The sequence below is a fragment of the Scyliorhinus canicula genome, chromosome 1 (assembly GCF_902713615.1).
Source record: "Scyliorhinus canicula chromosome 1, sScyCan1.1, whole genome shotgun sequence".
Classification (NCBI taxonomy): Eukaryota; Metazoa; Chordata; class Chondrichthyes; order Carcharhiniformes; family Scyliorhinidae; genus Scyliorhinus; species Scyliorhinus canicula.
The window spans coordinates 80,066,039-80,082,371 of NC_052146.1; the positions used below are offsets into that span (position 1 = coordinate 80,066,039).

The 16,333-nt window shown below is 45.0% G+C and overlaps 1 protein-coding gene across 4 annotated transcripts in view; it reads left to right on the forward strand.

The window, feature by feature from the left end:
* smpd4 (sphingomyelin phosphodiesterase 4) overlaps positions 1 to 16,333 on the forward strand; it is a 76,292-nt gene that overhangs the window by 23,034 nt on the left and 36,925 nt on the right. Inside the window, exons 8-11 of one of the 4 annotated variants that reach the window (XM_038793840.1) lie at positions 4,727 to 4,859; positions 7,814 to 7,885; positions 12,578 to 12,589; positions 14,290 to 14,382. In XM_038793840.1, coding sequence (XP_038649768.1) covers positions 4,727 to 4,859; positions 7,814 to 7,885; positions 12,578 to 12,589; positions 14,290 to 14,382 — 310 coding nt within the window. The remainder of the gene's footprint in view (positions 1 to 4,726; positions 4,860 to 7,813; positions 7,886 to 12,577; positions 12,590 to 14,289; positions 14,383 to 16,333) is intronic. The other 3 variants (XM_038793849.1, XM_038793857.1, XM_038793867.1) reach the window with 3 other exon arrangements.

Sequence of the window (16,333 nt, forward strand, 5' to 3'; positions counted from 1 at the left end):
TGAGACACAAGAGTGGGAATGTGGTGCAGAAGGGGGTAGAGGTGAATGAGGTCTTCAAGGACTTTTACGGGGAACTGTACCGGTCGGAGCCAACGGGGGAGAGGAGGGGAATGGAGAGGTTCCTCAATGGGCTTTCTTTCCCGAAGGTGCAGGAGGAGCAGGTGGAGGGGTTGGGTGCGCCGATTGAGCTGGAGGAGCTAGTTAAGGGGATCGGGCAGATGCAGTCAGGGAGGGCACCGGGGCCGGATGGGTTCCCAGTGGAATTTTATAAAATGTTTGTGGACTTAGTGGGCCCCTTGCTGGTGCGGACACTTAATAAAGCGTGGGAAGGGGGGACTTTGCCCCCGACAATGTCGCGGGCGCTGATCTCGTTAATCTTAGAGGGACAAGGACCCCCGGCAGTGTGGTTCATACAGGCCCATATCTCTCCTCAACGTAGATGCCAAGGTGCTGGCAAAAATCCTGGCCACCAGGATAGAGGACTGTGTGCCAGGGGTTGTGCATGAGGACCAGACAGGTTTTGTGAAGGGAAGGCAGCTGAACACGAATGTGCGGAGATTGTTGAATGTCATCATGATGCCGGCGATTGAGGGGGAGGCAGAGATAGTGGTGGCGCTGGATGGGGGGAAGGCCTTCGATAGAGTGGAGTGGGGTACTTATGGGAGGTGTTGGGGAGATTTGGTGAAGGGTTTATTAAATGGGTGAGGCTGCTATATGAGGCCACGATGGCGTGCGTGGCCACGAATGGGAGGAGGTCGGAGTACTTCCGGCTTTACCGAGGGACCAGGCAGGGTTGCCCCCTGTCCCCCTTGTTGTTTGCATTGGCAATCGAGCCGCTGGCGATGGCGTTGAGGGATTCAGAGAGGTGGCGAGGTTTGGTGCGAGGTGGTGAGGAACATAGGGTGTCGTTGTATGCCGATGACCTGTTACTGTATGTGGCGGACCCGGTGGGAGGGATGCCAGGGGTGATGGAGCTGCTAGCTGAGTTTGGGACCTTTTCAGGTTATAAACTAAATTTAGGCAAGAGTGAGGTGGTGCACCCTGGAGACCAGGAGGAAAGAATTGGTAGGCTCCCACTTAGGCAGGCAGGGGAGAGTTTTAGGTACCTGGGGGTGCAGGTGGCCAGGGACTGGGGGACTCTTCACAAACATAATTTCACCAGACTTGTAGATCAGATGGAGGAGGAGTTCAAGAGGTGGGACATGCTGCCATTGTCGTGGCGGGGAGGGTGCAGTCTGTCAAAATGACGGTGCTTCCGAGGTTCCTGTTCCTCTTTCAGTGCCTGCCCATCATCATCCCCAGGGCCTTCTTTAGGAGAGTGACTAGCCGTATCTTGAGCTTTGTGTGGGCACATGGGACTCTGAGAGTGAAGAGGGTTTTCCTGGAGCGAGGGAGGGATAGAGGCGAGCTGGCGCTGCCCAACCTTTTGGGGTACTATTGGGCGGCCAATGTGTCAATGGTGCGTAAGTGGGTGATGGAGGGGGGAGGGGCGGCGTGGAAAAGAATGGAGGTGGCGTCATGTAGAGGTACGAGCCTGGGTGCCATGGTAACGGCGCCGTTGCCGCTCTCCCCTAAGAGGTATACCACGAGCCTGGTGGTGGCGGCGACCCTAAGAATCTGGGGACAGTGGAGACGGCATAGGGGGGAAACAGGGGGCTCGATGGAGGCTCCATTGGGTGGCAATCATCGGTTCATCCCGGGGAACAAGGATGGGGGAGTTAGAGGGTGGCAAAGGGTGGCCATCAGTAAATTGAGGGACCTGTTTATTGGCGGGAGGTTTGCGGCCTGGGGGAACTGGAAGATAAATTTGGGCTTCCCCAAGGGAACATGTTCAGATACCTGCAGGTAAAGGCGTTTGCTAGGCGACAGGTAGAGGGATTCCCTTTGCTTCCCTCGCAGGGGACGATGGACAGAGTGCTTTCGGGGGTGTGGGTCGGCGAGGGGAAGGTGTCTGACATCTATAAGGTAATGCAGGAGGTGGAGGAGTCGTCAGTGGAGGAGCTGAAGGCTAAATGGGAGGGGGAACTTGGGGAGCAGATAGAGGACGGGACTTGGGCGGATGCCTTGGAGAGAGTCAACTCTTCCTCCTCCTGTGCGAGGCTTAGTCTCATCCAATTTAAGGTGCTGCACCGGGCCCACATGTCCGGGACTAGGATGAGTAGGTTCTTTGGGGGTGAGGACAGGTGCACCAGATGTTCGGGGAGTCCAGCGAACCACGGCCATATGTTCTGGGCATGCCCAGCACTGGACGAATTCTGGAAGGGGGTGGTGGGGACGGTGTCGAGGGTGGTTGGATCCAGGGTCAAGCCAGGATGGGGGACACGCGATTTTCGGAGTTGCGGTGGAGCCGGGAGTGCAGGAGGCGAAAGAGGCCGATGTCCTGGCCTTTGCGTCCCTAGTAGCCCGGCGGAGGATCTTGCTGCAGTGGAAGGATGCAAGGCCCCCAAGTGTGGAGACCTGGGTCAATGACATGGCGGGATTTATAAAATTGGAAAGAGTCAAATTTGCCCTGAGAGGATCAGTACATGGGTTCTATAAACGGTGGCAGCCTTTTCTGGACTTAGTGGCTCAAAGATAGGTATCTTGGTCAATAGCAGCAGCAACCCAGGGGGGGTTCCTTACTATAGTTTCTATTTTTTTTTCGCTACGGGTATGTAACTTAACATTGTGTTAATTTAAGTTGTTAATATGTTGGGTTGTTCATTGAGGAAGGGCAAAGGTTCATGATTGTTATTATTGTTATTGGTATTTTAGTATGGTTTGATGTTGTTGTATAAATTCAAAATTTTTCAATAAAACATTTTTTTTTAAAAACCTACTACCGCATTTTGGGAAATGGGCTTATATAAGTCAAATGGAGAAGAAGCCACCATTTTGCCTGTTTTTTTTAAATAACAGCAAGAAGCTGTGTTACAGAGACAGAGTTCCATCAGAAAGCAATTGAACCAGTTGCAAGCCATCCAAGCAGACAAGGTGGTAAACAGCAAACATCTTCGAAGTTAGAGGACACTCTCCAATCTGTTCCAACTTCGGGCTCACCTGAGAATCACTAACCTGGAAATCTGACGTCAAGAGGCTTTGTAGCTTAGTGAGAATGCTCTGTTTTACAAAACCTTCACCTCAATTAAAGCATCAACTCAGCCTACAGGCCTACCATGAAAGCGACTGGGAAATACATGCATTGTAATTATATCTTTTTCTGTATCAAATCACTGATTCAAACATGTTTTGACCTCTGGGGTAATTGTAATAATATGACCTTTTTGTTTTTAAACATTCAAAATGATGCTGCTAGAATTCATTTAATTGGAACAACCACTCTGGGTAAAAAATACGTGGTCCTTGTATACAAACATATTGACCATGAGAAGTAAAAAGGAATGCACAAGTTCTGCCCACGGCACTTATCAATCCAGGTTTGAATGTTGTCCAGACACTGCAGCATCAGTATTTTGAGGAATCATGAATGTAATTGAACATTGTGCAATCATCAGCGAACATCCTTATTTTCAACCTTGTGGACAAAAAAATTATTGATGAAGCAAGGGAAGATGGTAGCACCGAGAACGCAACTTGAAAATCTCTGCAGTGATGTTCTGGCACTGAGATAATTGACTGCAACAATTGCAACCATCCTTTGTGTTGGGTATGACTCCAACCAGCAGTCTTCACCCTGATTCCCTTTGACTCCAGTTTTGCTCCTTGATGCCACTTTCAGTCAGCAGCTGCCTTGACGTCGAGGGCGGTCACTCTTGGCTCGACTCTTTGAGTTCAGCTCTTCCATGCATGTTTGGCCAAAGGCTGTAATGAGATGAAGAGCTGAGAAGCTGCTCAGTGAGCAGTATATTGCTGTGTACATGCTGCCTTGGTATTATTGTTGAAGACACCTTCTACCTCTTTGCTGATGAGCAAGAGTAGGCTGATGGGGTGATAATTAGTTGGGTTGGAAATGTCCTGGATTTTGGGTACGGGGCATACCTGGGCAATTTCACACATTGCCGGATAGATGCCAGTGTTGTAGCTGTCCAGGAACAGCTTGGTTAGGGGTGGATCACAGTCTTCAGTATTACCCCCTGAGCATTTGCAGTGCCTTCAGCCATTTTTGTTAATCACAAGGAGTGAATTGAATTGGTTGAAAACTGGCATCCACAGGAGACTGAGATGGATCATCCACTTGGCACTTACGGCTGAAAATTGTTGCAAATACTTCAGGCTTGTCTTTTGCACTATGTTGGGCTTCTGCATCATTGACGGTGTGGATGTTTGTGGAGCCTGCTCTTCCTGTTACTTTAATTCTCTAGTATGATTGGATGTGGCCAGAATTCCGAGCTTAAATCTGATTTGTAGGTTGTGGGATCACTTAATTCATGCTTCACATTGTAAGGTAATATTCGGTGAGTTGTTTGAGTAATCTGTGGAATGACGTTCCCAGTTACGGCACAAGCCCCCAGAAGTTAGTAAGGAACACTTTGCAGGCTCGACAGGGAAGGGTGTTCTCTTGTTGTTTCCTGTGTCCTGATCAATGATGATTAACATTTATAAACGTAGTAATTAACACGAAGGGAAAGTTGGTGAGTTAGATTATCAGAGGCGGTAATGGCGGAGGATATTTTTGTATGCTTATTTTACATATGCGGTGTGCTCCTTGAATATTATTTTTTATTCCCTTTATACAGAAATTGTTTATGTATAACTCCAAATCAATTTACACTTTGGTTCCTGACAGAACTCAGAGTGTGCCATTCACCTCCTATGGTGGGCCGCACACCAGCCTGTTGAAGCGCCATATATCCCATCAGCCCTCGGTGAATACAGACCCAGCTGCACAGGAAATTTGGAGATCGGAAACATTGCTTCAGGTAAAAGTGAATGCTGAGTTCTCTATCAATCACTCTTGCCGTGTTTTGTGTTTTTGCCCTGGTCAGAGTAATGGATATCACTTCGGAGGCAGGTAAGTTTGCATTTTATTTACGAATAGAGCTGTATCAGTCTTCAGAAATCAGGCTAAAGGATTTGATATCATTGGATTCAAAGCTGAACTCCTGATCAAGTCCTCACCACTACAACACCTTTCTTTGACTCTGCAACTCTTATCCAACACGTCTTAATCACTTTGTGGCTTGACTATTCCAATATTCCCCTGATCAGCCTGCCATTCTCCGTAAACTTCATTCCCCCAAAACTACCTGAATGCTAATTTGAACCAAGTCCCATTCACCCGTCTATCTGTGCTCACTGACCTACATAATCTTCACATTTTAATCTCTGTGACCTCTTCCCATCACATCATCCCTATCTCAACTCTGCAGTCCTCTATCCTGATTGTTTTTGCAACAACTTCCCCTTCACCGTTGGTACATGTGCCATTAGATGAATAGGCACTGTACTGAAACTCCCTCCCTCAGCTGCGTCTGCTCGCTCTCCTCTTGTCTAATCCTTCTCTTTTTGGCTAAGTTTTTGATCTGCTTTGTCTTAGTAACCACTATTGCGACCATGTAAACAGCATTTCCTTAAAGTGGTCCATAAGCTAAGAATTTGTATGTGTGAACATAGCCCCATTTTAATGTATGAATGGTTCAATTTAAGAATAACTTGTATGGGTGCAGCACGTTGGTGCAGTGGTTAGCACTACTGCCTCATGGCGCTGAGGACCCTGGATCGATTCCGGCCCCAGGTCACTGTCCGTGTGGAGTTTACACATTCTCCCCTTGTCTGTGTAGGTTTCGCCTCCACAACCAAAGATGTTCAGGTTGGGTGGTTTGGCCACGCTAAATTGCCCCAAAATTGGAAGAAAATAATGTATTTTCTAAATGTATTTTTTTTTAAAAAACATACAGTTTTATTCTTAAACAAGATAAAGGTTAATTTATTACACAAATCTGCTGAAAGTTACTTCAGTAAAAATTGATTATTAACTAAAGTTACAGATACAAAGATTAGAAGCGAATAAGATAAAAACTTAACAACTAATTTGAAATATCATCTCTGTGAGATATGGTTGTGGTTCTGTTGCTTGCATTCCTTCTTTCCGGTGAAGGGGTCGAAACTTGGTTAAGCAGCTGAGATGGTTTCTGTAGAATTGAAGTTTGGCTTTAAACGTGGACTCAAAGCAAAGCAGTTCTTTGGAGTGAGTGAAGGTTCCTGTTTTCACTTTTCGATACTGCTCTTGGTAACCTAACCTCTTACAGCAGTCCAATAGCTGTTGCTTGAAACCTTTCTTAGGGTCTCCCTGTTGAGATGCAGTTTCTGTTTCAAGGCATCTCTCTCATGATGTTCAAGATGGTTCTCCCATTCTTTTTTAAAACTTTAGCGATCCTTTATAATGCCCACTAATCTATTCTCATTCACTCTTTTGCCCCTCCTATTTCCTTTCTCAGTTCATCCCAATACTTTCCATATTTAGGTTGATTTTCTATTCAATTATGAATCGAGCGTTTATTATAAACACCCTTTAACTGTTTCATTTTAACCTCTACCTTTAGTCATCCAAGGAACTCGAGTTTTGGAGATGCCCTTTCTTTCTTGCTCATGGGAGCATCTCTCATCCCTACCAACTCGCCTCACCTTTGAAGGTCTCCCATTGCTCATTTTGTGTTTTGACCAGCCAATCTTTGCGTTCAATCCACCCTGTCTAGATCCCTTCATCTAATTGTTCAGATTTCCTCCACAACCAAGACAAGTGAGATTGTAGTCATGATACTGCATGGAGTAGTTCCTTACCCTAGTTGTATTTTTGACTGTGTACTGCGATGAATTTCAACAACCTGAAAGTGGGTAGTTAGAATTACTAACCGCTTGGGCCTCCTTGATGCTTGTGGGTAAATTAATAGTGTCATGTTGAGCTACAAAGAACAGCAAGAACTCTGTCCTTATCCCACAACTCTAGGGAAGGCATGTGTGAACTCAATCACAATAAGCCAAGTACTCGAACCTAATGAGAATGAAGAGAGGAATGAGGCAGAAATGATTGGTCATGTGTGTGAACTGGAATTTGACAATGGAGCTGCCCGTGCCCCAGAGCCTTATTGTACAAAATAGTCTCAAATATGCTGAGGAATTGGGAACAGAGGCAGATACATTTAAACTGTTGAAAACCCATTTAAAACTAAAATTAGCTTCCAGGTGGGAGAATCACTGATGCTGACGAAAAAATGCTACAATATTCTGACTTTTGCAACTCTTAAGAATATTCCATGCTCCTGGCTTAGTGACAAATCCTTCAGTTCAAAACTGGCACAGGTTCCGTTAAGTGTGGAACCCCGCTTTCAAATGTGTAGGCTCCACCCTGTCTGACTTGCTCCTTTTGGGCTTTCCATGAACCATTCCATTTTGTTAGTCTTAATATTTCAATACCCGAGGGTGTGTGATCTGAGCTAGTATCCTTTTGTACTTGCATGGCTTTATTCCCCTTTTCCCCCCACAATCTTGTTATTGGATTGATCTGGTAATAAAACTGGAGGCGCTGGGTCCTTAAGTATATTGTTATAAATTTTTCCTGTATTCGTTCCTATGTTTGCAATAATTATTGTTCTGTACTGCACTGATGATTATCTTTTTTCCCTACTTCGTTGCATAAATAGTAGAAAATTGAAAATTTAATTTATTTTATAAAAAAACTAGCATTAGCAAGTGGAAATTGTTCAGAAGAACCTGCCTGATGGATTTATCATGGCAAAAGCATGGGTTTTCTAAAATGCACTTGGATGGGAGAGTTGAAGTAGAGGAGGCATGAGTTTGGAAGTGAGCACTGGTACAGGAGGGATGGCCTAAGTTGTCTTTTTTGTCATTGACATTCCTTATTATTTATTCACAGATTTTTGTTGAAATGTGGCTTCACCATTATTCACTGGAGTTGTATCAGAAGATGCAGTCTCCTCATGTCAAGGTATGTGTGTTCACTTATTTCTCTCTGTATTTTGTTGGATATTGAACTGGGCTAACTGCTTTATCACTCGTCTCTGGTGCTGTCTGCAGGCTCCAATGGGCTACAGTTGTAAAGTTAAAACCAGTTTACTAATCTGGATTTAACCTGTGCACACTGATTTTTAATCTGCTTCTCTGCTGCTCTATTGAAACAGATTTGTGTTTCGGGCTCTAAAGAGGTGCTCCATTTCTGATTACTGACCACTGTGGGAATAGGCAAAGATTCATTTTTGTTCACTATAAAATTATTATTTAAAAAATTTATTCATGCAATATGGGCATCGCGGACAAGGCAAGCATTTATTACCCATCCCTTATCACCCCTGCGGAGATGGTGAGCTACCACCTTGAACCATTGAAGTTCATGTTGTGTAGGTACACCTGGCAGTGTTGTTAGGAGGGTGTTCCAAGATTTTGATGCAGCACGATGAAGGAACAGCGGTATAACTAAGAGCATAGGATGGTGTGTGGCCTGGATGGAAACTTGTAGGTACCTTCTAGTTGGTAGTGGTTACAGGTTTTGAAGGTGTTGTTTGTTGCAGTGCATTGTGTAGATGGCGAACACTGCTGGCAGTGTGCACCAGTGCTGGAGGAAGTGAATGTATATGTGGGTGGAGGGGATTTGTCAATCATGCAAGCAGCTTTGACCTGGGTAATGTCAAGCCTTTGGATTATTGGGGTTTCACTCATCCAGGCAGGTTATGGATGTTCCATCACACACCTGCTTTGTGCCTTGTGCATATTGGGCAGTGAGTTACTTGCTACAGAATTCCCAGTTTCTGATTCTTTTCAGCTGCAGTATATAGCTGGTCCATTTCAGGTTCTGGCGAATGTTATTTGCCACTTATTGTCCCAAGCCTGAACATTGTCTTGGTTTCGCTCACACTGTTTCATGATCTGAGGAATTGCAAATGGTACTGAATGCTGTGCCACCCCCACTTCTAATTAATGATGGAGGAAAGGTCATTGACGTTGCTGGAGATGGGTCACTACCCCCGAGGAACAATTCGCATACCCCTGTCAGCATCAACGGGGCCGAGGTGGAGATGGTTAGCAGTTTTAAATTCCATGGGGTGCACATTCCAAATATCTATCCTGGTCCACCCACGTCGACGCTACCACCAAGAAAGCACAACAGCGCCTATACTTCCTCAGGAAACTAAGGAAATTCGGCATGTCCACATTAACTCTTGCAACTTCTTCCATCGGGCAGGAGATACAGAAGTCTGAGAACACACACGAACAGATTCAAAAACAGCTTCTTCCCCACTGTCACCAGACTCCTAAATGACCCTCTTATGGACTGACCTCATTAACACTACACCCTGTATGCTTCATCCGATGCCAGTGCTCATGTAGTTACATCGTATTGAGATGTGTGTTTGTGATGCCAAGGCAGATAAGGCTATGGGCCACGTGCTGGGAGATGGGATTAGAAAGTTGAGTAGTTATTTTTGACTGGCACAGATATGATGGGCCAAAGGGCCTTTTCTCTGCTATAGACCTGTACGACTCCAAGGTTGCAGTTACAGCATGAGAAGCTTATATACAGTTTGTCTTATAAAGGGGAATGTATAACACAAATAAGGTTGGTGCGACTTTAAAATGGGGCCCGAGTTACAGATACACCCTGGCCCACACACACTACGGGAGAAATATTCTGCATCTGACTGGATGGAGAGGGATGAGTGATTCATAACCATCACCAGGTTCCCATCATACTAACACTGCGAATGCACGGGAGGTTAATAAGGTCTATGATTAATTGTTTCCGTACTCCAGGTTTAACGGGCAGCACTTTAGCATAGTGGCTAGCACAATTGCTTCACAGCTCCAGGGTCCCATGTTCGATTCCGGCTTGGGTCACTGTCTGTGTGGAGTCTGCACATCCTCCCCGTGTGTACGTGGGTTTCCTCCGGGTGCTCCGGTTTCCTCCCACAGTCCAAAGATGTGCAGGTTAGGTGGATTGGCCATGATAAATTGCCATTAGTGTCCAAAATTGCCCTTAGTGTTGGGTGGGGTTACTGGGTTATGGGGATAAGGTGGAGGTGTTGACCTTGGGTAGGGTGCTCTTTCCAAGAGCCGGTGCAGACTCGATGGGCCGAATGGCCTCCTTCTGCACTGTAAATTCTATGATATCTATGATAACTTTGCCTTTGATTTTGACTTTAAATTGTTTCTCATAGACAAATAGTCTCCAATTTTCTTTGAATTTACTTGATGTTAGTAGAATTTCACACCTAGAATTGACACCAAATTCAACTGAACCTCATCCTTTCCTTTCCAGCTGTTTACTAAGACAGTTAATTTCAATGAAGGTGTGAACCACTGTTTTTAGCTTAATACAAGAATCCTGTGTGTTTGATAAGCCTGCTTGAGAGAAAGAATCTGCATTTTATAATCCTGCTCTTTGTAGCTGCTATGAACCCTTCATGGGATCTTTCCTTGTATCCTCTGGGGTTTCTCTCAGACCAGATATTGCCAGACTTCCATGTTTCAAATGACACATTTTTCCGTATTTTCAACAACAAAGGTCATTGATTAAGCAACTAAAGATGGTTAGCGCTTGGACAGTAGCCTGAGGAACTCCTACAATGATGTCCTGCGACAGACATGATTGACCTCCGACAACCATAACCACCTTTTTTAGTGCCAGATATGCCTCCAATCAGCGAAGTTTCCCCTGATTCCCATTGACTCCATTTTACTACGACTCCTTGATGCCATAAACTCGGTCAAATGCTGCCTTGATGTCAAGAGCAGTCACTCCCCTTACCTCTGGCAGTCAGCTCTTTTGTCCATATTTGGACCAATGCTGTAATGAGGTCAGGAGCTGAGTGGCCCTGGCGGAGCCCAAACTGAGTATCAGCAGGTTATTGCTGAGTACCGCCATTTGGTAGTACTGTCAACGACCCATCGTTTGCGGATGATCCGAGAGTAGACTGATGGGACGGTAATTGGCTGGATTAGATTTGTCCTGCGTTTTTGTGTGCAGGACATAACTGGACAATTTTTCACTTTGCTGGGTAGATGCCAGCGTTGTAGCTGTACAGGAGCAGCTTGGGATGCAGCAAGTTCTGGAGTACAAGCCTTCAGTACTATTGCCGGAATATTATCAGAGCTCATAGCCTTTGCAGTATCCAGTGCCTTCACATGACATCAAGAAAATGCTGGAGTGAATCAAATTGGCTGAAGACTGACATCTGCGATGCTTGGGAGAAGACAGACGGACCATCCACTCGGCACTTGGGCTGAAAATTGTTGCAAATGCTTCAGTCTTGTCTTTTGCGCTGTTGTTCTGGGCTTCCCCATAATTGAGGATGGGGATATTTGTGGAGCCTCCTTCTCCGTTATTTAATTGTCCACCACAATTCATAACTTGATGTGGCAGGACTGTAGAGTTTGGAGCTGATCCATTGATGATGGGATCACTTAGCTCAGTGTATCATTTGCTTCTTACATTGTTTGACTTGCAAGTAGTCCTATTTTGTAGCTTTATCAAATTGGCACCTCATTTATAGATATGCCTGGTGCTTCTCCTGGCATGCCCTCCTGCACTCCTCATTGAACCAGGTTGATCCCAGTTTGGTAATGGTAGAGTGAAGGAGGGGCGGGGCAGTAGATGGGTAGGCGGCAATCAGGCAGTTTCCTTGACCATGTTTGACCTGATGCCATGAAACTTGTGTTTCAAGTTTCTGTGTTGAAGACTCCCAGGGCAACTCCTGCCTGACTGGATACCACCTGCGCTGCCACCCTGTTGGGACAGAACATGTCTCGGCATGGTGGTGGTGGTGTTTCCCATATTCATACGCCCGGAATAATACTTTGCAGACAACGTCAGGCTGCTGCTTCACAGGTCTCCGAAACAGCTCTCCCAAATTTTGGACAAGTCCCCAGAGGATTTTACAGTGTTGCCAGGGCTGGATTTGCCGTTGTCACTTCCGGTCCCTAGGTTGATGCTGAGTGGTCGGTCTAGGTTTATTCCTTTTGGTAGGCTTGCAGCAGTTGATGCAACTGAAACAAAAGAGAAAATGCTGGAAAATCTCAGCAAGTCTGGCAGCATCTGTGGGGAGAGAAAAGAGCTAACGTTTCGAGTCCGACGACTCTTTGTCAAAGCATCCGCAGTAATTTGCTTTTATCCTAGTTGATGCACCTGAGTGGTTCGTTCGGCCATTTCGGAGGGCATTTAACAGTCAACCACATTGCTGTGGGTCTGGAGTCACAAGTAGGCCAGACCAGGTAAGGACAGCAGATGTCCTTCCCTACAGGACATTGTTGAACAAAATGGGCTTTTACGGCAATTGGCAATGGTTTTATGGTCATTATTACCAAACTAGCTTTTTATTTGTTAACTACATTTTGGTTCCATCAACTGCCGTGGTGGGATTCTAACTTGCCCCCAGAGCATTGGTGACATGACCACTGTGGCACCGCTTCCTAGTGTAGCTGTTGTATTGGGTGGAGGTTTTGAATCTGAGGTGACCAGGTCATTTGGCCACACTTTAGAGCTCTGCTTCAGCTTTGCAGTTCATGTTGATGCTTTGGGTGCATGTGCATTATGCCTCTACATTATTTTCTATTTTTATTCCCTCCTCATCATCTTCATGGTCTCCGCTCTGATTCTGACTGTCTTGTGCATCCATGGCATTGCAAGCCAGGGCCGCAGGTATTCACTTTATTAGACCAATTAACCAGTGTTAACCCTTTTGAGGAAGAAGGTTTCCCTCAGTCCGCTATTGTTTAAGATGATGGTGATGGTTGTTCTCTGCCTCTCTTTCAAATTGAGCATTTCAAAAAGCAATTGCAAATTGTCAGCAGCCTCACCTGTCTGATGGGTTGAGGTGACAGCTTGGCAGGCCTGCATTAAACAGTATCCAGCTGACCCACCATCGAGTGCACCAATTACTGGGCACTAAAATGGTCGAATGTTTAGTTTTTCATACGTAGGGCAAAAATGAGGCTTGCACTTTGGAAACTGAGCACCTTTCAGGACTCAAGAAGGGTTGACACAATATAACCTATTGCAGTGTTGTGACTCGGTTTACTTAATGTGCCCAGTTGAACTGAAAACATGTACCTGAAAATTTCACAAACCCAATGAGATACTGCACTGAAAACCCAGTGACAACACTACTGCTTGCTTTTTTTTTACACCTGGGCAGTCTCTGACTTTGGTAATGGTACGTTGACTAAACATGTATGTTTAAGAATTGGTAGTAAGTTGACCATGTTTGTGTAGTGTACTATCGCATTGTGTTTGATATTTGTATTCCGAAATGGTTTATCCCCTTTACTGCCATCCAATACTTATCCAGCACTGACCACTAATTCCCACCGTCTGGAAATGGAAAGCTCAAGACTGTGTGGTAACTCTTTAAAACGTTTCTCTTCAGACTCCTCAAGGTGTTCATGCTAGAGAATGGAACTTTTGAATTTGAGACATCTTTGTCTGTAACAAATGGTGCCAGGGCAGATACAGCACTGTTTAGACAGACAAAAGTTATCTCTCTCTTGCCCAACAAGTCATTAGTCATGCTATACGCAAAGGCACTTTGCGGTTTCAGTTTGACCTGAGGCTTGTCAGTGAGACCACAGAATGCCCCATAACCAGTACCGGGATCTCCGTGCACAGCAAGACATTTGCAAATTAACCATGGGGCATGGGCATGGGTATGGCTGTAAGACTGTTCATGAAACACTCTGAACAAAGACAACTTATATTTTTGGCAAGGAATATCTTTCAGTGATGAATTTTAAAGTGAAACCCTGCACCACCCCAGAGTAATGTCAATCTGTATCTAATCCATGCTGTCCCCGCCCTGGAAATGCTTGATACATAGAGGAACTTTGGCTGAACTGGATGTTGCACAGAGTTGGCTCTGATTCCAATTCATGTAGCAGATGCAGTTACTGCCTCAAGGCAGTAATAATTAGTCTTACAAAGCTTCCATTTTGAGTCACAATGAATTCACTCACTTTTAAGACCATATCGTTAGGGATTTACAGTAGTGTTGTCTGGTAATCGGACATCATTCCAACCTGCCAACTATGGCCTTCAGTCATCTGGTTCCTGCTGCAATGATAGATTTCTCCAATTCCATTGCAATTCAATAGCTGTAAAGTTTTTAAAAGTATGTTCAATCTGGCGATCTCTTTTAATAGTACTTTTGTAACATGCCTTAACAAAAAAAAAATTTGTAAACTGCCGTTTGGCAGTAAAGGGGTTAAATATGTGCATTTGTGTATATTGAATGTGGTTAGTGATGAATGTTTAAAAGTCGATTTGCTGTGTTTATAATTTTTTTCTCTCTCTCTGGATGAATGATTTCCCTCTGTGTTGTCTTGTTCTCGGATGCTAACTCTCAGTTGGAGGTGCTACAGTACCGCCTGGGTATCTGCAGTACTCAGTACAGCACTGCATCGCCACTGCCTGGCCATGGCACCTTCCACACTTACCAAGTACCTTTTTATTTTCATTTTTGGTGTCTCTGTTTAATCTTGTCAGCCACATGGTAAAACCCAGAAAGCGTGGTAACTAGATAGTGTCAGTCAGTGGCTGTTCTACGGCCAGTGATTTAAATTTTCTGCTTTATTTAGGAAAATTAGTTGTCCTGTGTTGGGGCTCTTAACTGAAGATGTGCATACACTGGTGTGTGTGGTGCTTGGACACCAGGCAATGAGAACAGTTGACCTCTTCGGTTGACTCTCAGTCCAAAACTCTAGCTTTCCTCATGTTGCTCACTCTAGTTGTTGGACTCGGGCAAGGGGAACAAGAACTCTCCAGTCTCAAACTCAATTACGAAGCAGATGGGAGTGAATCCTGAAGGAAAGTTGCATTTGATGACTAAGGGTGTTATAAAGAAAGGGCAGTAGTGCACTGGGTGAAAGTCCTGAGTAATTGGAAAGAGAAAGGGGGCACAGTTGGTCATGAGAGGTGATCCAGAGCCCATCTTTAGGTGTGAGGCCAAATGGTATAACCTCTTCAGAAGTACAGGTATATAGTGCAGATTGCAATGCTGAGGAGCAGAGCAGCACCGGAGACTTGGGATCGTAGAAAGTCAGCCAAAATGTTAATGCTATTCCCAACCAAGGGGATGTACAAGTTCCCATGGCAGAATTCTGAAGAGCAGGGATTTTAAGACCATGTTTGTTCAACAGCACCTTTCAAATTCTTTCACCTGGAAGGTCAAGGACAGCAGTTGCATTGAAAGGCCATCACCTGCCAATTCTTCTCCAAACCACACACCAACCTGACTTGGAACTTTGTCATCATTCCTTCACCATTGCTGGATCAAAATTTTGAAGCTCCATCCCTAACAACGTAACATTGCAGGCAATGGTGAGCTGCAGCAGTTCAAGAAGGCAGCTCACCACTGTCTTCGCGAGGGCAATTCGGGATGGCCTAGCCAATGATGCCCGCGTCCTGTGGACAAATAGATGCCCGCACCAATCAAGAAACATTAGGGTGTAGTTGGTTTTGAATAGTTGACAGACAAAGTCATAGTCAACACACGCAGGAAGAATCTATTCGGCCCATAGGCTCTTTAGAACAATCCAGTCCTTCCCATCCCCCTGCAGATTTCCCTCAAGTGCCCATCAAATTTCCTTTTGAAATCATTGGTCGTCTTCACTTTCACCCAGGTTCTTGGGCAGCGAGTTCCAGGTCATTACAATTCGTTGTGTTTGTATTTGAAAAATCTTCCCCTCACCCCTTTGTATCTCTAGGCAACCTCAGCTTCTCCAACCTAACCTTGTAACGAAATCCTCCCCCCACCCCCGGAGCTATTCTGGTAAATCTCCTCTGTATTCTCACAAGGACCCTCCCATCCTTCCTAAAGTATGGTCATCCAGCTGGGACCTAACCAGGTTCAGCATAACTTCCCTGCTTTTGGATTCTACCTCATTATGAAGCCCCAGATAACACTTGCTTTGCTAGCCACTCTCAATACGTGCTGCTACCTTCAAAGAGCTATGTACATGGGGCTATATCGGGGATTGTAACTTGGGAAGACAAACTAGGACAAATATCTGGAAGAGAAACTTACCAGATGCGGCGAGAAACATCAAGCTAAGAGATTTTTTTATTTAATGGAAAGAACTTTGACAATAAGATTTTGAAGATTAATGATTTTTATTTAACCAGGATTTGTATTGCACTATTTACATGGCATGATTTGATTTGTAAGTTGCCTTGGTTTAATTTCCCATTTACCATGTGGCTTTCTTTGTGGTGTGATGGTGCTCTTCTATTGTAGATGCTTCAATCAGGCATTTTTCTTGGATGGAGTTGGAAGGCTATTGATAAGAAAAGGGTAGATGGGCGAAATCCTGTGTTTCTAATTTGGCTGTTCCTGTCTGTCCTCCCCATGCTCCTGTTTGGAGATGCCAGTGTACACCCTGCATCATACAT